This window comes from Pelophylax lessonae, assembly GCF_965119305.1.
Source record: "Pelophylax lessonae genome assembly, chromosome: 2".
NCBI classification, from domain to species: Eukaryota; Metazoa; Chordata; class Amphibia; order Anura; family Ranidae; genus Pelophylax; species Pelophylax lessonae.
Genome location: NC_138769.1, coordinates 709,620,649 through 709,644,882, shown reverse-complemented (window position 1 = coordinate 709,644,882; position 24,234 = coordinate 709,620,649). Strand labels below are relative to the sequence as shown.

Here is a 24,234-nt window from a genome sequence, read left to right as displayed (position 1 = left end):
CTTAAGTGGTTAATTACCGTAGTGTATCTCCATTCCACGAATGCAATTGCCATTTTATTCTCTGGGGCCTCTGCTAAAAACAAAACAAAACAAAAAAAAATTAAAAACAAAAAAAAAAAAACCCATACAAAAAAAAAAAATTATATATATATATGATGTTTAGGGGTTCTAAGTAATATTTTGGCAAAAAATACTGATTTCAACAACAAATGTCAGAAATATGCCTGGTCCTTAAGTGGTTAATTACCGTACTGTATCGCCATTCCACGAGTGCAATCGCCATTTTATTCTCCGGGGCCTCTGCTATAAACAAAACAAAAAAAATGAAAAAAAAAAAAAAAAAACCCCATACAATAAAAAAAAATAATAATTATATATATATATATATATATATATATATATATATATATATATATATATATATATATATATAATGTTTAGGGGTTCTAAGTAATATTTTGGCAAAAAATACTGATTTTAACTTGTAAGAAACACGTGTCATAAAAAGGCCTAGGCATGAAGGGGTTAAAGGTTCCAGGGACAGTTCCTCAAGCAGCAGAAGAACCACCTCCTTCGCTGTGCCAGGAACAAAGATGGCAGAGCCGGGGGGACATGGACCCGGAAATGACGTAAAAACTCTCCTGGTGGCCATGGAAACCGCGGAGCGTCCCGGAAGTTTGGGTTTATAGAGGGCAAGAAAGCTAAAAGAACACCCGAAGATGCCTGCAGCCTCCGGAGCCTCTGCAAACGGTGAGCGGCGGTCCCGGGGAAGAAGGGGAGGAGGGGGAGGGGATGCTAGGACACGTCACATGACCTCCCCCATCCAGCTGTCTGAGTGCTGCAATAACACTCACCGTTCACTCTGCTGAGTATTAGGACCTGCCAGTCTGCACATTGCAAGCAACACCTTGCTGCTAAACCCTCTCTCTCTCTCTATATATATATATGTATATAAATGTATCAATTCACCCAATACAGGTATTTATCCAATCACAGGGAGCTCCTGATTTTATTTATAGACTTAAAGGCACAGTACACCTTACATTGCCTTGAAAAAAGTATTCATACCCCTTGAACTTTTCCACATGTTGTCACGTTACAACCAAAAATGTAAATATATTTTATTGGGATTCTATGTGATAGACCGACATAAAGTGGCACATAATGGTGAAGTGGAAGGAAAATGATAAATGGGTTTCAACATTTTTAACCCCTACCGGGCCAATTCTGGCACTCCGCTCCTACATGTAAAAATCATCATTTTTTTTTTTTGCTAGAAAATTACTCAGAACCCCCAAACATTATATATATATATAATTTTTTTTTCGCAGAGACCCTAGGGAATAAAATGGCGGCCATTGCAAATTTCTATGTCACACGGTATTTGTGCAGCAATTTTTCAAACGCATTTTTTTGTTGGGGAAAAAAAACAATTTTATGAATTAAAAAAAAAAAAAAAAACAGTAAAGTTCGCCTAATTTTTTTTCTATAATGTGAAAGATGATGTTACGCCAAGTAAATAGATACCTAACATGTCACGCTTTAAATTTTGCACACACTACTGGAATGGCGCCAAACTTCAGTACCAAAAAATCTCCATAGGCAACACTTTTACAATTTTTTTTACAGGTTACCAGTTTAGGGTTAAGCCCCGTACACACGTAGCGATTGTCGGCCGTAAATATTCGGCCGCCGTCCGATCGCCCGATTTTCGGCTTGTTGATATGATGCTTCCGACAGCCGACTGCGACTTTTCGGCTGAACAGAATCGGGTGTGCAGGCTTTAAAATTTTTGTTGGCCAACACTAGAACGGCCGATTGTTCGTCAGTCAGTACAGAATTCGGCCGACAAACAGCAGATTTGCAAGACTGGGCATGCTCAGAGAATAAAAAACACACGGAAAGTAAACCATCACATGACATCACTTCTGCAGTCGGCTGTTGTTGGCCGACAAAATTCGTGTGCAGTCTTTAGCACTTTTCAACCGACAGGACAGCCCCGGACAAAAGACGGCTGATCATTCGGCCGACATTCGGTACGTGTGTACGGGGCTTTACAGTGGAGGTCTTGGGCTAAAATTGTTTCTCTGGCTGCTTCTCTGATGAATGGGCTCCTTGCCTGGCCTGTCAGTTTAGGTGGACGGCCCATGTCTTGGTAGGTTTGCAGTGGTTCCATACTCTTTCCATTTTCGGATGATGGATTGAACAGCGCTCCGTGAGATGTTCAAAGCCTGGGATATGTTTTATAACCTAACCTAACCCTATACTGTGTGTATATATATATATATATATATATATATATATATATAAAAATATATATATATAAAAAAAATATATATATATATATATATATATATATATATATATATATATATATATATATATTTTTTTTTTTTTTTTTAATCAGAGGCCCTAGAGAATAAAATGGTTAATGTTGTGATATTTTATGTTACACAGTACTTGAACTGCGGCTTTTCAAACGCATTTGTTTTGTTGGAAAAAATACACTTTTTAATTAATTTTCTTTCACTTTTTTTTTATTGGGTGCTTTAATGATTTTTAATGCACAAAAATATAATATAAATATAACACGCATTTGGTAAAAAATAAAAGATGGTGTTATGCTGAGTAAATAGATACTTAACATGTCACGCATTAATATTGCTCACGCTTGTGGAATGGCGACAAACTGCGGTGCTTACAAATCTCCATAGGCGATGCTTTAAAAGTCTTTACAGGTTATTATCAGTTTAGAGTTCTGGTGGTAGAATTATTGCTCTCTCTCTCTGATGTTTGCAGTGATATCTAAAATGTGTGATGCGATCACCGTTTATGTATGCCTGTAGGCAGTGGTGTATTTTGGTTTTGTGGTGCCCTAGGCAAGACTAAAATTGGGCGCCCCCCACCCTCCTCCTCCTATGTAATTTTGCCCACCCCTGTTTAACAGATGCGACTCCCTCCTGAATTGAAGGACTCCAAGTCCCAGTAAGGACCCCTGAGATCTCACAAGAGGAGGGGTTAGAAGAGAGGGGGGGGGGGTGGGTAAGGGAGGATGAGGGGGAGATGAGAAAGAGAGAGGGAAGGTGGTGGGAGAGAGAGAGAGAGAGAGAGAGAGAGAAGGAGGGAAAGGTAGAGAGAAGGTGGGAGAGAGAGGGGGGGGTGATGGGAGAGAGAGAGGGTGGTGGGAGAGAGAGAGAGAGGGGGAAGGTGGTGGTGGGAGAGAGAGAGAGGGAAGGTGGTGGGAGAGAGAGAGAGAGGGAAGGTGGTGGGGGGAAGAGAGAGAGGGAGGTGGGAGAGAGATAGAGGGTGGTGGGAGAGAGAGAGAGGGAAAGTGGTGGGAGAGAGAGAGAGAGAGAGGGAAAGTGGTGTGAGAGAGAGAGAGGGTGGTGAGAGAGAGAGGGAAAGTGGTGGGAGAGAGAAGGTGGATGAGAGAGAGACAGTGAAAGGGGGGATGAAAGAGAGAGAGGGTGGATGAGAGAGGGAGGGGGGGGTGAGAAAGAGGGAGGGAAGTGAGAGAGAGGGGGGTGGGTGAGAGAGAGGGGGGAATGGAGAGAGAGGGGGGTGAGAGAGAGGGAAAGTAGGAGAGAGAGGGGATGGGTGGGAGAGAGAGAGAGAGAGATGGGGTGGGAGAGAGGAAAAAAGGAGTGGGAGTGAGAGGGGGGTTGGGGGAGCTCTAGGCGCGGTGGAGGAGGAAGTTAAATCCTCCTCTCCTTTGAATTATGGGCAGGGCCATGGAGTCACAGCCGTAACACCACTGGTTGCTAGACGCCAGGCGGCTCTAGCAACCAGTGGCCAATAGAGTCTCGGAGGCGGAAGCCATTATTTTGCTGCCCCCCTGCAAAGTGCCACCCTAAGCCAAAATACAGCACTGCCTGTAGAACTGACGCGTGCATTCGCCTTTGCGCACAAGCATGATGGTAAGGGGCACTTTAAAAATCTCTTTTTAGGAGAGATCTGGGTTCAATATTGGTTAGAACTGAGGCTTTTAGAAGCCGGCAATGGCTTGTTTACATGAGTCTGAAACTGGAAGTGACAAAGTACTTGTCGCTTTCGGTTTCGTAGACCATAGAGATGATCGAGGATGTTCTGGTCCTCAATAATCTATGGTCAGCTGGCGGAACTTCAGGCTTCAGTCCTGGTGGGACAGGAGAGCTCGGGCAGGCCCCTTCCGCCACCTGTAAAAGTGATTCAGTGGCTAATTAGGATCAGTTTTACATTCAACAGCATGTCAGCTAAAAAAAAAAAAAAAAGATATGGGGATAATGCCTGCAGCTGCAGGCATCATCCAGGTATAACAACTTCAACCTGGTGACATATGGATATAGATTTGTTTTACCTTCCCTCATGGAGGGGTAAAATCAAGCAAGCTGCTCTAATAAATATAAACAATTTGGCTCATCATGTACCTCCAAAATAGTAAAAAGCATATTGTGCATCATTGTGTACCCTAAAAAAAAACAAAGAGCCCAGAGAAAGGCAGATTATCAGAGACAAAGGAAAGCCAGAGTAAAATTGGCGCAGTTGTCCCTAGGCATTGGGTTTCATCTGTCAAATGAAACAAGATTGGTTGTTGCTTCTTTTTTTACTCCCAGTTTTTGAAAATCAGCTACAGAATTCTGGAGTTTTCTTTGTATCCTGCATAAATTCTGTAAATCTTTTTCATTGTGTATTAGCAGGGGTGCAGAAGAAGAAGAGTTACAGCAGTATCCATGAGGCGGTTAAGTGTGGAGATGTGGAGCAATTGGAGAAGATTGTGAAAAGCGGGACACGGGTTAATGAGGTGGATCCAGTTCATAAATTTACACCCCTGCACTGGGCAGCACACTCAGGGAGCCTGGAGGTAAGAGGGGTCATAGGGAGTCACTTTGGCTGGGGGGCTTGTGGAACCCAGATTGCTTTAGGGAGGTTGGGAGACTACTTGTCCAGCTTCCCCAGCCCCTCCTATGTGTAAGTCACCCTGTGTCTATTAGGGGCACAGGGTGACCAAGAACCCCAGTCAGGTCTGCACTAATCAGACTCGCTGTACAACCACACCGGACTCAGCCTTTTGTGTTACCCCTTTTGTCCTGGATTCTATATGTGTGGTTTGTATTGGGGGAGTGAGGGGTTCTTTCACTTGGGACTGTAATATTTCTGAACAGTGTCCCTCAGGAAATATATAAAGATATATTGCAGATTGCTAGGCTATTGCATAAAGTGTTTTCATAGACCCTTGCTAGTGGGGTGAGGGTTTGTTATTGTTGCATACCTGCATTCCATTGTTCATGTCTGCCTTGAGTAAGCTTATTATGGGATGTGTATGTTTGTGTGGATTGGCTCTAAGAAGGAGGGATTGTCCCAGAGTGTATATCTCCTTCTGCTTTGTGTTTCAATAAACAGTTTGATTCTGGTTTGACTCCAAAACTTGTACTGTCGAGTTCTTGGGGTAACTATAGCCAGATTCACAGATCCCGTGTTCCAGAGCTTAGGAAGCAGATTCTTGGCGGAGATACCCAGGCAGGGTGACCGGATTCCGTCACAATCTGGGTTATGAAATGATATCTACAAATCTTTGCCTATAACCAGGGCAGCCATCAGAAATGTTGGGGCCCCTTACACAGCTGTAGGCCTGGGCCCCCAGGCCTGACCACCAAGTTACATCCTCTTCCTCTGCCCGGGCCTGTGAATGCATATAATTGAATGCTATGATGCCAGGCGGTCCTAGCAACCAATAATTTAGATAGTGGCAGCCAGCGGGAGGCTGGGAGTCAGTAGTCAGTGCAGCGTTGCCAGTGTAGGGGAGGAAAGGAAAAAAGGGGAGGTGTCAACTTGGAGTCTGGGCATCCCTCAGGACTGGGCCCCTCGGGACACCCGGGCCCCCTACATCTGTATGGGCTGTACCCCCCTGATGGTGGCCCTGCCTATAACTATCTGAGTTACTACCTCACTGACAGCAACCTTCTCGACCCCTTACAGTCTGGCTTTCTCTCACAGCACCGCCCTACTAAAACTCTCTAACGATTTACTAACTGCTATAACCAAGGGCCACTACTCCATACACCTTCTACTAGACATTTCTGTGACCTTTGATACTGTTGACCACCCAATCCTTCCCAAAACACTTCACTCCCTTGGCCTCCAAGAATCATCTCTTTCCTGGTTCTCCTCTTACCTATCACAGCGCTCCTTCAGTGTTTCCTAGAACTCTGTCTCCTCTTCTCCGCTCCCTCTTTCTGTAGGGGCCCCTCAAGGCTCTGTCCTTGGACCCCTTTACTTCTCTATCTACACCTCCTCTCTTGGTCACTTAATAACCTCCCACGCCTTCCAATACCATCTCTATGCCGATGACACCCAAATCTATCCCCCTACCCCTCAGCTCACTTCTTCAGTCTACTCTTGCCTTAGCAACTGACATATCAACATGGATGTCTCGCCCCTTCCTCAAACTAAATCTTTCTAAAACCAACCTTATTTTATTCCCCCCTCCTCACGTCTTCCTCCCTGACTTTTCCATCAAGATGAATTCTACAACTATCAGTCCTTCCCCACAAGTCCTTTCAGCACCTAATTCAATCACTTTTAAAAGCTTTATAAACTTCACCTCCGTAACATCTATAAAATTCGATCCCTTTTTAACAAATGAAACCACCAAGCTACTCATTCACTTCCTTGTTATCTTTCACCTTGACTATGGCAACCCCCTTCCCATGGGCCTACCTCTCCATAGGCTATCCCCTCTTCAGTCTATTGCTGCCAGACTCCTGGCCATCTTACCGAATAGGCACGCTAAGCAGTTGCCCGGGGGCCCCACCTGCCTAGCAACCCAGCCTCATCCAAGCATTCGACTTGATTCCCGTGTGCATCCCGCCGCTGAACGTAGCAGGTGGCAAGTGCCTGTCGGCCCTGCGCTGCTGTCAGGCCACTTGGGCCGTGGAGGGGGAGCCCACAACTGCAGGAATGCCTGTCTGCCTTCACTGGAACAGGAACACACAGGACAGTCGAGTCTGACTCCCGTCCGTGTGTGTTCATATCGTCTTATCGATAATTTTAATTTTAATTCTCGTGGGTGATTGTGTAGGCAGGGCCCCAGTGGACTGCATTGTCCAGGGCTCTTTAATGCTCTTAAGATGGCGCTGGCCAGACTCATCTATCTTACCAACCGCTCAGTGTCTGCCACCCCTCTCTGCCAATCCCTCTGCCAATACCTTAAGAGTGTGCAGCATCAGAGGGCTTAGAGAAGGTGGGAGCACTTTTTGAGGTAGCCAGGGTAAAACCAAGACTGGGGTAGAGTCACAGTTGGGAAATCTCTGGAAGTTTTTTGACCAGGCTTCAGGAGATCTAAAAATGGCCTACACCTATAGCAAGGCAGTTTTTGGTAAAGATGAACTGACCCTTTAAACATAACTCATATATCCAACTTCATATACAACCCACTAAGAGGATCTAACTTTCTTTACATAAAACACCACCTCTGTGGAAAAGGGATTTGATATTACACCAAGAGGTGAGATTAATATTTGCAGACATACGCCTCTTAGACTCCATTCTAAGAGGGGTCATTTCAGGGCTGATCACAAGCAGGTAATCGCCATATAGCGATTACATGTGAGCAGCGACAATTAGCTGCAGAAACCAACAGACTCTAATGGCTTTCAATGGGGTTGCCTCCCGCAGCTAATCGTTGGGGCCTCAATGGGGTTGCCTCCTGCAGCTAATCGTTGGGGCCTCTCCGCTGGGGTTGCCGCAGGTACACGCTATCAAATGAAAATGCAGGTGTAAATGTAGCCTAATAGTTCCAAAATTAATGAATGTTTCTTCTCGAAACTGTTATGATATGTTGGTGATGCATCTAGACCAGCCTTTCTCAGTTAGGGTTCCTCCAGAGATTGCTGGGGGGATGCCTTGAGCAATGAGCAATCTCTGACTCCCAGATAAGGAAGCACTGACAACAAAGACATTTTTAGCTAACTTTAACCGCTTGCCGACCGCCGCACGACTATTTACTGCGGCGGTCAGCCCCTCACAGGCAAAGCGACGTAGGGCTACGTCGCTAGCCATTGAGGCTCTAGGGAGCGAGTGCGCGCCGCCGGAGGCGCGCTCCTGCTCCCGCTCGGTCTCGGACCCCCCTGCGCCTGTGCCCAGCGGACCCGATGTTCGCCGGGCACTCTCGATCTTCCGTTACACCGGAAGAAAGGCAGGCGGCTAATGTAAACAAAGCCGCCTGTCATTCGTCCCTGTGTAAGAATGGAGATCACACGGTTCTACTATGTAGGACCATTGATCTCTGTTCTTACACCAGTAGCCACAGCCAGTCACAGTTAGAAACACGCCCCTAGGGACACACTTAACCCCTCCCTCTCCAATAAAGTTAACTCCTTCACTGCCAGTGTCATTTTTACAGTAACAGTGCATATATATAGCACTGATTACTGTAGTAATGTCACTGGTACCCCCAAAAGTGTCAAAAATGTCAGTCAAGGGTCCGAATTGTCCGCCGCAATGTCGCAGTCCCGCAAAAAAAAATCGCAGATCGCCGCCATTACACATTAAAAAAAAAACAACAAAAATGACAAAAATCTTTCCCTTTGTTAGTAAACGCAATAACTTTTGCGCAAACCAATCAAAATACGCTTTTTGTGATTTTTTTTTTTTTTCTTTTTTTACCAAACATATGGTAAAAAAAAAATTGGACCAAAATGTTAAAATTTTTTTTGATTTTTACATTTTTTTGGGGGCATTCATATAAAAAAAAAGTGAAAATATTGTTATTTTTGCAAAAGTGACGCTCTTTTTTTTGTTTATAGCGCATGATCAAAAAATCGCACAGGTGATCAAATACCACCAAAAGAAAGCTCTGTTTGTGGGAAAAAAAGGACGTCAAATTTGTTTAGGTACAGCGTCGCACGACCGCGCAATTGTCCGTTAAAGTCACGCAGTGCCGAATCACAAAAAAGGCCCTGGTCAGGAAGGGGGTAAAATCTTCTGGGGCTTAAGTGGTTAAGGAGGGTTCTTCATACTTAACCACAACTCATTCCCAGTGACCATAACTCTAATGTATTGTGAGCTATTTCGTAACTATTAGCAGGTTTTCCCTGAGATCTGAAAGTTTGTTTCAAGGGTTCTCCTATTGTAAAAAGGTTGAGAGAGGCTGACTTTAAGGCTGCATTCACACTTGATCGTAGCGTTTTACCGCGTTTTTTTACCGCGATTTTCAGGCGTTTTTTTCAGGCGTTTTTGGAGGCAGGCATTGACATCTATCAAAAACGCTGGTAATCAGCCCAAAAAGAAGCTCATGTACTTTTTTCAGCTACAGGCGTTTTGCAAAACGCTCAGATGTGAACAGGGGCCATTTAAATGAATGGGGTTTTACTTGTTGGGCGTTTGGAACGTTTTTTTTGAGCGTTTATGGAGCTGAAAAACACTCAAAAACGCCCAGGTGTGAATGGAGCCTAAAAGACAGAGCATCATTGGGACTTTTCAATGCATTGGACATCATCAAGGCTTTTGAAGGCATCAAGAAGATACTGTATTTGTCCAATGTGACCAAAGGCATGGGGAAAATGGCATTCATTTTTTTTAGAATGTTCACTATTAATAAAATTGCTTCAGTAATGAACCTATGGACACCGGTGGTCCACACACTACAGTTTGAGAAGCACTGAGTTAGTGCTGACACATCTATTCCATTGTCCCTCACGTTATATGTGCACAAGCACCCAAGTGACCTTACACATTGCCAGAAACACATGAGACTATGAACTTATACTTTATTTCTCTTTATATTTCAGTGCCTTCATTGGTTGCTTTGGCATGGAGCAGATATCAGTGAAGTGACAACAAGAGGGTGGACTGCGGCTCACTTAGCCGCCATTAGAGGCCAAGATGCATGCATGCAGGTATGTCATTGTGTGGGAACTGCTTGGATTCGGTCCTCTGTCCTCTGGGTCTCTATGCATCTTCGTTGTTTGATAAGCCAGGGAATCTCAACACGTTCTCCTGACTTTCTCTACCAGTTGCATGTCTGTCTCTTAAGTTGGGTACACACGTATTGAAATTCAGGCGGTTCAGCAGGTACTGGCCAAATTTCAATCTGCATTTGGCCCTCTCATTTCAACAGAGGCGGATCATTTGACCAGCTTCTGTTGAACGGTCCTGCTGGAAAACCAGCATTCAATCAGCTGCTGCAGCCAAGGGCTGCAGAGCTGATTAGTGTATTCCGACTGGGGAGGGGTCTCCGCTATCAGAATACAATAGCATAGCAGCAAGAGATTCTTACATTCACATCCCTTGTGTGGGTGCAGGAATCTGTGAGTTTTATTTGTTTAGCCTGCTGGACGAACAAAAAAAAAAAATCAGTGTGTACCTAGCTTTAGCCTCTATTTCAGTCCTGTCTACTCCTGTGTCCTTATCTAAGTGCTGGCGGTGGCTATTTAACCGCTTGCCGACCGCCACACGACTATTTACTGCGGCTGTCAGCCCCTCACAGGCAAAGCGACGTAGTACTACGTCGCTAGCCTGTGAGGGTCTAGGGAGCGAGCGCACGCCGCCGGAGGCGCGCTCCCACACGGTCACGGACCCCCCCGCGCGTGTGACCGGCGGACCTACCTGATGTCCGCCGGTCACTCGCGATTGTCCGTTAGAGCAGGAGAAAGGCAGGCGGCTAATGTAAACAAGCCGCCTGTCATTCTCCCCTGTGTATGAATAGTGATCATATGGTTCTACTATGTAGGACCGTTGATCAGTGTTCTTACACCTCAAGCCACAGCCAATCACAGTTAGAATCACGCCCCTAGGGACACACATAACCCCTCCCTCTCAAAAAAAGTTAACCCCTTCACTGCCAGTGTCATTTTACAGTAACAGTGCATATGTATAGCACTGATTACTGTAGTAATGTCACTGGTAATCCCAAAAGTGTCAAAAATGTCAATCAAGGGTCCGATCTGTCCGCCGCAATGTCGCAGTATCGCAAAAAAAAAAAATTGCAGATCGCCGCCATTACTCGTTAAAAAAAAAACAACAAAAATGACAAAAATCTTTCCCTTTGTTAGTAAACGCGATAACTTTTGCGCAAACCAATCAAAATACGCTTTTTGCGATTTTTTTTTTTTTTACCAAACATATGTAGCATAAAACAAATTGGCTGAAAATGTTAAAAAATTTTGATTTTTACATTTTTTTTGGGGGGAATTTCATATAAAAAAAATGTGAAAAATATTGTTATTTTTGCAAAATTGACGCTGTTTTTTTGTTTATAGCGCATGATCAAAAAATCGCACAGGTGATCAAATACCACCAAAAGAAAGCTCTGTTTGTGGGGGAAAAAATGACATCAAATTCGTTTAGGTACAGCATCGCACGACCGTGCAATTGTCCGTTAAAGTCACGCAGTGCCGAATCGCAAAATAGGCCCTGGTCAGGAAGGGGGTAAAATCTTCCGGGGCTTAAGTGGTTAAAGTGTTACTAAACCCAGGACTCTGCATTCACTATATCTGGTCTCCTTCAGTACACAGAACATGGAAATGCAATAGTTTTAGTAAATATAAACTGCTAAATACCTTTTCTTATCAGCAGTATATAGCAGTCTTGTGACTTCTATCAGCGTCTGGCCGAGAACTGGTTAAAGCTTGAAGGAGCAGTTTTAATTCTCCTCTGACTGTCTATGAGGCTGCATGGCCCCTGACCCTTTGTCTGGACAGTGCACTCTCCCCAAAAAAAAAAAATCTCTAGCAAAACACACCAAACTGAGCATGTGCAGTGTCCCAAGGCTCTGTTCTATCGGGAGATGGTTTGGGGACTGTGTAAGAAGGGGAGGATCAGAGAAGACAGGATCAAACAGCCTTTTTACACAGAGCAGAGGATTAAGTTCTTAGGTGCCACTGTGAGTATAACAAGCATGCTATACTGCATATACAGACTGATTTTTACTGTTGTGGGTTTAGTAACACTTTAATGGGATCTTGCAGAGGTATGGGTTCAAATAATAATTTTCTGGGGGGAAAGGTGTATTGTTTTGGTATAGAAATCTTTATGATATGCTAACTTTAATTAATTAGTAACTCTTTTTATGCAGAAATCTATTAAATATTGGATATGATTATTTTACATATACCAATTGTGGCCACCGTGATGTGAGAATGTTTACAACTTTGTGTAAAAATGTTGTTTAAGATGCTGATTTTTAGTGATGCAGCAAATGATGACATTATTGCTATTATTATTAGTAGCAGCCAAACTTTTATATGCAGTCATAGTGGCTTCCGTTTTTTTATGTACAGTCATTTTTATTTTGCAGGCTCTTGTCCTTAGTGGAGCAAACCTTTCAGCTAAAGATGACCGGCAGTGCTGCCCCACTCACCTGGCGGCTGCCCATGGCCACTCATTCACTCTACAGACTATACTACGCAGTGGAGCTGTAAGTATTATTATTGCTGATGCTCATAATACTGTTAAGTACTGATGCACAGTGTCATTTAATCACTTGCTATGAGCCCATGCAGCATTATTACACTACACCTGGTGTAGTGTAATTACAATAAAAAGAAAAGAGAAGGCGCCTGGCCCTTTAAATAAAAGATTGTTGAACCTGCTGCCCTTTTAATTGTAATAAAACAATAAATAGGTATATATCATAGGTAAAAAGGCGCTGGTAATCTTAATATATCACGTGTTATAAAAATTAATAGGTGATTTAAAGTGTAATATATGTGATTAAAAATTGCTACAAATATATATATGATCTACTATTGGTGCAATTAGCAAAGAAAAGTGCATACCAGTGCAATTTCAATTCAGAAGTGTTTGTGCTTCTCAAAGTAAATTAATCCACAAAGGTGTGGATCAGTGAACCAATAAATAGATATATAAAGAATTCCATACAAAAATCACATAAGAATATATAAAAATATAAATATATAAATGTGCTCCAAGTAGTGTTTAAAAATCCAGGCAATAGCATGCAATCAAAATTGTGCTTGGTGGATTCTTATTAATCCCTTCACAGTGCTCCAGGTGCTGGGATGTGACAACCGTCAATTAAGAAGTGCTTGTGCTTCTCAAAGTAAATTAATCCACAAAGGTGTGGATCAGTGAACCAATAAATAAATATATAAAGAATTCCATACAAAAATCACATAAGGATATATAAAAAAATCACATAAGAATATATAAAAAAGTATAAATATATAAATGTGCTCCAAGTAGTGTTTAAAAGTCCAAGCAATAGCATGCAATCAAAATTGTGCTTGGTGAATTCTTATTAATCCATTCACAGTGCTCCAGGTGCTGGGATGTGACAACCGTGGCCTCTTACCAGCTAGCAGCAGGTCACAAGGACCCCCAACGCCTGTGATCCCTTTATTGGGTGGATCAGACCTCTCCTCGATTGCTTGGATCTCTGGCTCCTATATTACTCGAGTTGGACCATGTAGTCCCCCCATACACATAAAGATATAGAAGAACAAATAGCCTCCAATAGTGAAATACTGTTTTATTCTCCAAAAAACATACACTATAAGGTGACAATTAGCCTCTTACTATTTGTTGTGCCCTCCTGGCACTGGGCAATTCGGCAGTACAAAATCGTTTTTTTGGGTCTTAGGAAGATATTCTCCGGGGATCTGCAGCACCCTGTATCTCCTTTCCCCCTTTCTTTGTATTGCAGCGGTGGATGTGTATCCCAGCCTCTGTTCCGAATGCCTCTGTGTGTTACTTCCGGGTTAGCATTGACCACAATGCATTTCGCTTAACGAGCGTCCTCAGGCAGTCTGTGCTGGCCCTGTCAGTCACATCTTAAGTATCGCTATCTCTATTATGATTGGCCGGTGTTTAATTTTGCTTTTGTAGCGCCATTCATTTATTTTTATTGACATTAAGTGCTGATCTGTATATTTAACAGGATGGTATCGATTTATTACGTGACCCTTTTATTTTATGTGTATTTGACATTTGCTGCAAATCGCCCGGGTATATTCCTATTCCCCGCATTATACAAACAGCAATTCACATCCAATAATTCTTAAAAACACATAATGTATTTCCCACAATTATAAAACTATTTATATCTAGTATTAAATCTTTATTAATAAAACATTATAAATAAAATTGAAATTAGACATTATAAAATAAAAAATAAAAAAATATATATCTTTAATTGACGCCATCTAGTGGTCATCTAATTTCTCCTACATTCTTTTTAGTGTAATTCGGGACTATAACTCCATCTAGTGGCCATATATAGGAACAATTATTTTTTATTTTATCATTCTTATGGACATAGATATTAATTTATAGGGACATATGCTTATTAAAAAGGTACAGTGTACATTATAAATTTTTTAAAATAATATTATCTATATAAAAATCCATAATTTGTAATTAAAAAAATATATATATAAAATGGATATATAAAATATAAATATGAGATATATTATCTAAAGGCAAGGGATATAATCAATTAAATTCCTAAAAATTATTTAAAAAGCAATTAAGGTCTATGTCTGCATTTAACCCCATGGGTTTTAATGTTTTTAGTCTATGGATCCATGCGGTTTCGTTCTGCGATATCATTTTTCGCATATCTGAGCCTCTCCAATGACTGAATATTTTGTCAATTCCACAGAACCAAAGGAGGGAGGGATCTTGGTTGTGGAAAATTCTGAAGTGATTGGACAGGCTGTGCTTTTTGAAGCCTTTCTTTATGTTATCGACATGTTCTCCTATCCTAATTGCTAAAGTGCGGGTCGTGCGTCCGATGTATTTTAATCCGCAAGGGCAAGTACACATGTATGTAACAAATCTAGTGTCGCAGGTGATGAATTTTTTAATCTCAAATTCCCGATTGTCCGCGGAGAAGAACTTGTGTTCAATCCTTTTCTTAAATCTGCTTGTCCTGCATGCTTTACATCTTCTGCACCTATAGAAGCCATTTTTTGCGAAAAACATTTGTGGTTTTTTTGGTGGGTCTGGAACATTTTTTGATAGGATATTCCGTAGTCCCGGGGCTCTTTTATAAATAAATTTTGGATTCTTTGGGAGGAGTGTTTTTAAAGTGTCATCCCTTAATATGATGTGCCAATTTTTCTTTATGCATTTTTCAACCTCTTTGTATTGGGTGTTGAATCCCGTAATAAAAGCTAGTTCAAAGTTTGGGTTTTCTTTCTTCTTTTTCTTCTTATTCTTTAGGAGGTCTTCTCTCTTCAATTCGGATATTTTCTTTTGTGTGATTCTCAGGTCTTTCTCTTTGTATCCCTTTTCTCTGAATCTTTCTATTAATTTATCTGTCTGTGTATTGTAGTCTTTTAAATCTGTACAATTCCTTCTAATTCGGGTGAATTGCCCTTTTGGTATCGCTTGTATCCAAGCCGGGTGATGGCAACTCCTCTTAGAGATGTAGCCATTAGTATCCACCTTTTTAAAGAAGGTTCTGGTGTTTAAAGTGCCGTTGTGCTTAAAGATCTCCAAGTCGAGAAATTGCACTGTATTTTTGTCCATATTACCTGTAAATTTGATCTGATATTTGTTTTTATTCATTTTCTTGAAGAAATGTTCCAGGGATTCTTGCGATCGCAAGAATCCCTGGAACATTTCTTCAAGAAAATGAATAAAAACAAATATCAGATCAAATTTACAGGTAATATGGACAAAAATACAGTGCAATTTCTCGACTTGGAGATCTTTAAGCACAACGGCACTTTAAACACCAGAACCTTCTTTAAAAAGGTGGATACTAATGGCTACATCTCTAAGAGGAGTTGCCATCACCCGGCTTGGATACAAGCGATACCAAAAGGGCAATTCACCCGAATTAGAAGGAATTGTACAGATTTAAAAGACTACAATACACAGACAGATAAATTAATAGAAAGATTCAGAGAAAAGGGATACAAAGAGAAAGACCTGAGAATCACACAAAAGAAAATATCCGAATTGAAGAGAGAAGACCTCCTAAAGAATAAGAAGAAAAAGAAGAAAGAAAACCCAAACTTTGAACTAGCTTTTATTACGGGATTCAACACCCAATACAAAGAGGTTGAAAAATGCATAAAGAAAAATTGGCACATCCTATTAAGGGATGACACTTTAAAAACACTCCTCCCAAAGAATCCAAAATTTATTTATAAAAGAGCCCCGGGACTACGGAATATCCTATCAAAAAATGTTCCAGACCCACCAAAAAAACCACAAATGTTTTTCGCAAAAAATGGCTTCTATAGGTGCAGAAGATGTAAAGCATGCAGGACAAGCAGATTTAAGAAAAGGATTGAACACAAGTTCTTCTCCGCGGACAATCGGGAATTTGAGATTAAAAAATTCATCACCTGCGACACTAGATTTGTTACATACATGTGTACTTGCCCTTGCGGATTAAAATACATCGGACGCACGACCCGCACTTTAGCAATTAGGATAGGAGAACATGTCGATAACATAAAGAAAGGCTTCAAAAAGCACAGCCTGTCCAATCACTTCAGAATTTTCCACAACCAAGATCCCTCCCTCCTTTGGTTCTGTGGAATTGACAAAATATTCAGTCATTGGAGAGGCTCAGATATGCGAAAAATGATATCGCAGAACGAAACCGCATGGATCCATAGACTAAAAACATTAAAACCCATGGGGTTAAATGCAGACATAGACCTTAATTGCTTTTTAAATAATTTTTAGGAATTTAATTGATTATATCCCTTGCCTTTAGATAATATATCTCATATTTATATTTTATATATCCATTTTATATATATATTTTTTTAATTACAAATTATGGATTTTTATATAGATAATATTATTTTAAAAAATTTATAATGTACACTGTACCTTTTTAATAAGCATATGTCCCTATAAATTAATATCTATGTCCATAAGAATGATAAAATAAAAAATAATTGTTCCTATATATGGCCACTAGATGGAGTTATAGTCCCGAATTACACTAAAAAGAATGTAGGAAAAATTAGATGACCACTAGATGGCGTCAATTAAAGATATATATTTTTTTATTTTTTATTTTATAATGTCTAATTTCAATTTTATTTATAATGTTTTATTAATAAAGATTTAATACTAGATATAAATAGTTTTATAATTGTGGGAAATACATTATGTGTTTTTAAGAATTATTGGATGTGAATTGCTGTTTGTATAATGCGGGGAATAGGAATATACCCGGGCGATTTGCAGCAAATGTCAAATACACATAAAATAAAAGGGTCACGTAATAAATCGATACCATCCTGTTAAATATACAGATCGGCACTTAATGTCAATAAAAATAAATGAATGGCGCTACAAAAGCAAAATTAAACACCGGCCAATCATAATAGAGATAGCGATACTTAAGATGTGACTGACAGGGCCAGCATAGACTGCCTGAGGACGCTCGTTAAGCGAAATGCATTGTGGTCAATGCTAACCCGGAAGTAACACACAGAGGCATTCGGAACAGAGGCTGGGATACACATCCACCGCTGCAATACAAAGAAAGGGGGAAAGGAGATACAGGGTGCTGCAGATCCCCGGAGAATATCTTCCTAAGACCCAAAAAAACGATTTTGTACTGCCGAATTGCCCAGTGCCAGGAGGGCACAACAAATAGTAAGAGGCTAATTGTCACCTTATAGTGTATGTTTTTTGGAGAATAAAACAGTATTTCACTATTGGAGGCTATTTGTTCTTCTATATCTTTATGTGTATGGGGGGACTACATGGTCCAACTCGAGTAATATAGGAGCCAGAGATCCAAGCAATCGAGGAGAGGTCTGATCCACCCAATAAAGGGATCACAGGCGTTGGGGGTCCTTGTGACCTGCTGCTAGCTGGTAAGAGGCCACGGTTGTCACATCCCAGCACCTGGAGCACTGTGAATGGATTAATAAGAATTCACCAAGCACAATTTTGATTGCATGCTATTGCTTGGACTTTTAAACACTACTTGGAGCACATTTATATATTTATACTTTTTTATATATTCTTATGTGATTTTTTTATATATCCTTATGTGATTTTTGTATGGAATTCTTTATATATTTATTTATTGGTTCACTGATCCACACCTTTGTGGATTCATTTACTTTGAGAAGCACAAGCACTTCTTAATTGACGGTTGTCACATCCCAGCACCTGGAGCACTGTGAAGGGATTAATAAGAATCCACCAAGCACAATTTTGATTGCATGCTATTGCCTGGATTTTTAAACACTACTTGGAGCACATTTATATATTTATATTTTTATATATTCTTATGTGATTTTTGTATGGAATTCTTTATATATCTATTTATTGGTTCACTGATCCACACCTTTGTGGATTAATTTACTTTGAGAAGCACAAACACTTCTGAATTGAAATTGCACTGGTATGCACTTTTCTTTGCTAATTGCACCAATAGTAGATCATATATATATTTGTAGCAATTTTTAATCACATATATTACACTTTAAATCACCTATTAATTTTTATAACACGTGATATATTAAGATTACCAGCGCCTTTTTACCTATGATATATATGTAGTGTAATTACGCTGCCTGAGTGCCGGGTTACACTTGTGCGATGCGGGAAGGCTGCGAATTCGCAGCCTGTTCCCGCAACGCAAACGCACATCTGGCAGCTCACACTGCCATATGCGATACGCTGGGGGGTGTCAATGAAATGTTAACGACACCCCCAGTTTGATCGCATATCGCAGTGCGATCTGACAGTTCGCACAGGATCGGATCGCACAAGTGTGAACCACTGTGCGATCCGATCCTGATGCGGCTGAAAAAATGCCTCATGTGCGACTTTTGTGCGGGTGCAGTGTGAATTTAGCCATAAAAAGTGTATGGCTGAATTTGCACTGCACATCCGATCGCATGTAATGAAGGAGCAGTGCGCTCCGATATTACATGCGATCGCCGCACACGCGGAAGTGTGAACCGGCACTGAGCCCACAGTAAAACTGAAGAAATGGAGAAGAGAGACAGCTGGAATGAAAGTGATACTAAAGTCTTGTTTTTTTTTTTTTTGTTTAAAAATAACAATCATGTCATACTTGCCTGCTCTGTGCTGTGTTTTTGCACAGAGCAGCCTAGATCCTCCTCTTCTCAAGTCCCTTGTTGGCGCTCCTGGCCCCTCCCTCCTGCCGAGTGCTCCCATAGCAAACTCCTGTGTGGGTCCATTCAGATACGGAGCTGCAGCTACACCCCCCCCCCTCTCCTCATTGGCTCACTGATTTTGACAGCAACGGGAGCCAATGGTGCCTGCTGTGTGTCTCAGCCAATCAGGAGGTAGCGTCCCGGACAGCTGAGTCTCTTGTGCAGCATCGCTGGATCGAGATAGGGCTCTGGTAAGTATTAGGAGGGCTGAGGGGGGGGGGGCTGCTGCACACTGACGGTTTTTTATCTTAATGCATAGAATGCATTAAGATAAAAAACCCTCTGCCTTTAGATACCACTTTAAAGTATGTACCTGTTACACGTGTTGCTCACCCGCTTAAGGGCCCACTGAAATGGTTCCCAAGGTTCTTTCCCCAGTAGGTGTACTAGTCGCCACGCACACAGTCTCAGTCTTTTCTTTGCCTCAATGATTAGTCTAGGGGTATTCTTTGTGGATGCTTTACTGAAAAACTTGAACTTGGATGTGTGATGGGTAACCATGGGATACTCAAGCAACATTAAGTAGTAACTTGAGGATACCTATCTTCCTCCTGAAGATTCTGAGCACAGTCCTTGAAGCAACAAATAATGTGCTGAGCTACACGGGGGCACTATGAACAATGTCTACTTTTAGGTACAAGCTGACTCTGATGCAAGAGGAACATCAGCAGAATACATTCACTGGGATCTCATACAGCGATCTGTACTCACTAATGTCCTTGGATAGTTGGATATCCCCTTCCAATATCTACCAGACATATTTCCTGTGAATTCTTCAGACCAGATCCCCAAAAGAAGTCCCTCAGTCAGCTCCAGCAGAGTTCAGCAGAAAAAGCCTCCCCAACTAGCACAGCTGGGACCTCAATGAGCAAATTAGCTAGTATACTCACCTGACAATATTATATGTCTGGGTATCACATCCCTAGTGCAGTATTGAGTACAAAAACATGGAATGAGACGTTATGTAGTGTAACATATCAACTGTCACCCCGACTGGGTACCACCGTTGCCGGAAGCTCCTAGTGCATCCCGAGGGCTCTAAGCACTCCACCAGACACCATAACCACCTCAGACCCCACAAACCGCCGTAGCTTGGTTGGGGTCTCGCCGTCTCCTACCCACCCTGGACCTACGACAAGGCTCCAGGTTCCAGTGGGTGAATCTCTCTTTGCCCAGAGAGTGCAGTAGGAACAGGAACAAGCTTTTACAAGAGCGTAGTGATTATTCAAGGGAGTATGAAGAGCATAGCAATGCCTTGTAGCAGATTCCCCCAATAAGAGACAGGACTCTAGATTGAGGGTGAAGTAGAACTCAAACTGTTTATTCAAACACATGCACAAAGAGATATACACTGTGGGACGATCCCCCCTCCTCCTTAGCAGCCAATCCACATACACATATACATCCCATAATAAGTTTATCTTAAGGCAGACAGAAACAATAGAACAATGGAATACAGGCACTTGCCAATAACAAACCCCACCCCATCTCACTATCTAGCAAGGGTCTATGAGACACTCCTGCAATATTCTAGCAATCTGAAAAGTCAAACCATTCATCTTCATACATTTCCTGAGAGATATTTCTGACAAATATTACTGTCCCATCTGAAGCCATCCAAACCATTCTCTCAGCGTCCCCCAAGTATCCGTCCCTCACTCCCAGTGACGGTGAACACCGTCACATGTAGGCACCCAGAACAATAGAAAATTCATAAAAATATTTATTTAATAAATATAAATTAAAACTGCAGACATGGAATAAATTATAGCAATCAATACATCAAGGGTGTATCATATACTTGAATTCCATCATGCAAAGATATCTTCAACGACAATCTGTCAATGGTATTGAACCTCAAAGTGTTTCAATTCCGAATCCTCATCAGGTGGTGAGCAATAAATAAAAACCCAATGATGCAAGAAAAGAATGAATGCGTGTCCAGGAAAGCCGTAGACAGATTTTGGTGTGACGCAACAGATGCCAGACCCAGCCACTCACAACACACAGAAGAAATTAAACATCTGACAACAACGTTTGTAGAGGAATGTAGAAAAGCCCAGCAGATGGTGTCCAAACTCGGCAAGGCGATCACAGCAAATGAAGAAGTAAAGCTGGACTGCCCGGGACCTTCAGGCTGGGATCTTCAAGTTCGGGACAAGAACTCTGTTCCAGGCCTCAAAGAATTTTATGCTACTTCCCAGCCACCATTTGGGCATTCTCCCCCAGGGATTGGCTGGTATAGCATAAATATTCAGCTGCTGATTTGACTCTCCCAACCCAATAATACTTTCCAGAACCCTCCAGAAGGCAGGGGGAAGCAGTCAATCCTGCAACCAGTGAGACACAGAGCAGCCCAAAGTAATCACATGCAGGTCAACTGATTACAGTAGAGCTAAGAACTAGATTTACTTAACCTGGCACCTATCTAGGAGGATGCTACATGTTTTTTAAAATTGGGTGAAGGGGAAAGGAGGACTTGGAGAGGGGGAAGTTGAAGCGGAGTTCCATTCATTCACTCACCTGTCCAACGGTCCAGCGATGCGGCCGCCCGAAGCCTCGATCCTCTCCCTCGGCACCGGCATCACTGCTGTGGGCACCTGGCTGTGACAGTTTGCAGCTTCACAGCCGGGTACCCACTGCGCATGCGCGAGTCGCGCTGCGCGTCTTGATTGGCCGGCAATCTTCTGGGACCTCTGACGTGTCCCAGAAGATTACAGGGAGGGAGGAGGAGAGGAGAACCTCCGTTCAGGGCGCCGCGGCGCTCCAAGCGGAAGTGGGAGCGGGTACCTGTCAAAACTAGGTACCTGCTCCCCCCCCAAAAAAAATGACATGCCAAATGTGGCATGTCAGGGGGTCAGGACTCCCTAAAGCGGAAGTTCCAATTTTGGGTGGAACTCCGCTTTAACTTGCAGTCAGAGCTAAATTTACAATTAAGAAATTTTGGCCGTGTGTCTCCTCGACTTTCTGTTAACAATATTTTTTTGTATGTTGGGTGGCGCACATGTGTACAGTTAATAGCTTGTACTGGGAATGATGTATCCCCCCCATGCACATACTCAGGAATTATGTTCTCAACTGTCAACCAATTGCTGAAGAAAGAAGACTCCGGCCCCGGGGGAAGACCAGAGGAAGATGGCAGTGGAGGGGAAGGTTGAAAGGGAAGGGTGCAAATCTTCTGTGCATACTTTATTGCAGAACATCATCTTATTTCCTGCTAGGTTTCTTTTATTCATATTTCTTTCAAACAGGATACAAGCAGTCCTGATGTGAATGGTTGGACACCGGTTCACTATGCTGCTTTCCATGGCCGGCTTGGTTGTTTACAACTCCTTGTAAGATGGGGAGCTTCTGTAGAAGACACAGATCACAATGGAAACGCTCCAGGTATTAATGCTAAGCCAACTCTTGTCTTTAATTGGGGGTGGAAAACATGGGTTGCACTATGTGTACCACCCCCGCCTGGCAATCATTGTAGCTTAACCACTTCAACACCGGACACTTTCACCCCCTTTCTGCCCAGGCCAATTTTCAGCTTTCAGCGCTGTCGCACTTTGAATGACAATTGTCATGCAACACTGTACCCATATGACCTTTTTATTATTATTAATATTATTATATATGATTTATATAGCACTGACAGTTTACACAGTGCTTTACAACTTGAGGGTAGACAGTACAAATACACTTTAATACAGTAGGAATCAGAGGGCCCTGCTCGTTAGAGCTTACAATATAATTTTTTTCACACAAATAGAGCTTTTTTTCAGTGATATTTAATCACCACTGGGTTTTTTTTTTTTTTTTTTTCAAAATAAATGAAATAGAATGTGTTTCTGTTATTACATTTTGCAAATAAATAATATTTCTTCATAAATTAAGGCCAAAGTCCCGGTTCACACTACCGCGACTTGTCAGACGACTTGGTTGCCTGACAAGTCGCGGTCCATTCTGTGCTACGGGAACTGTTCTAATAGGAGCAAATCAAGTCACTCCGACTTAGAAAAAGGTTTCTGTCCTACCTTTGACACAAGTCGGAGCGACTTGCATTGACTTCCATTATGTGAAGTCCGTGCAAGTCACGCCGAGGTCGCCGAAATCACATTTTTTTGTTTGTTTTTTTTTACACACTAAGATTGCTTATAACTGTGAATTTTTTCTGAAACTTTTTCTGTAAACCATTCAGTGTTTACTTTTTGTGATTAGCTGTGATTGGTCACAGCTAATCACATGGTACAGATGGGCCGTGATTGGCCCAGTCTGTACCATGTGATCACTGTGACCAATCACAGAGCTCATCACAATAGTACACAATGAAAGGCATGAATCAAGGCCTTTCATTGTGTGCAGTTGTTATGTGATCTGCTGTGATTAGCCACAGCGATCACATGGTGCCAGTACAGTGATCTGTCATCAGCTGTTTCTGGTGAACAGGGTTCCTGCTCGGCCGTTATATTACAACAGGCCGGGTGGAAGTGGGTTAAAAAGTAGAATTCTGGGATACAACTAACTAATCTTAAAACTGCCCCCACGCCTCTTCTAGAACCCCTGACCATATTTTTATTGATGCCTACGCCTTCCTGTCCTGGTGACTATCACATCACAGGGGCAGGAAGTGAGGGAAAAGCTTCCCAGCGAGGTCACAGACAGAAATAAACACCTGATGGAAATATTTAGTATTCTCCATCCAAAGCTAAATAAAAGGGCTGAAGTGAGACTGAAAGTGGTTGTAAACCCTTACATATACCCAGTGAAGCAACTGGCCCACTACGTAATACCTAGAGATGTAAATAATCCTCCTACATAAGTTATAACTGTTTATCTGCAGCCCTCTCTTCTTTACATCAGTTTAAAGTGCTGCATTTACATAGAATCTCTCAGCTTTGAAAAGCAGGGGGGGGGGGAGCTGGGGATACTCTGTGCAGAGATCAGTGAGGAGAGCTCTGAGCCCCGATTGGAAGGAAGGGACACACCCAGGGGAGGACTGGGCCAGGGGGGCAATTGCCCCCTGGGCCACTTTGATGCCCCGTAAAAAGGCTGCACTGCTTCTGCCAGAGACATGCCTAAAGGATTCTTGGTGAAGAGAATTAAAAAGTCCCTGCCGCTGACCTACTGAGTGCGG

The 24,234-nt window shown here is 42.2% G+C and overlaps 1 protein-coding gene across 2 annotated transcripts in view; it reads left to right on the top strand.

Moving 5' to 3' along the window:
* The first annotated feature begins 651 nt into the window (after positions 1-651).
* ANKRD42 (ankyrin repeat domain 42) overlaps positions 652-24,234 on the top strand; it is a 65,435-nt gene continuing 41,852 nt past the window's right edge. Inside the window, exons 1-5 of one of the 2 annotated variants that reach the window (XM_082247199.1) lie at positions 652-750; positions 4,677-4,840; positions 9,768-9,875; positions 12,275-12,394; positions 22,364-22,499. In XM_082247199.1, coding sequence (XP_082103325.1) covers positions 720-750; positions 4,677-4,840; positions 9,768-9,875; positions 12,275-12,394; positions 22,364-22,499 — 559 coding nt within the window. In that variant the 5' untranslated portion in view covers positions 652-719. Of the gene's footprint in view, positions 751-4,673; positions 4,841-9,767; positions 9,876-12,274; positions 12,395-22,363; positions 22,500-24,234 lie in introns of both variants that reach the window. The other variant, XM_082247198.1, reaches the window with a different exon arrangement.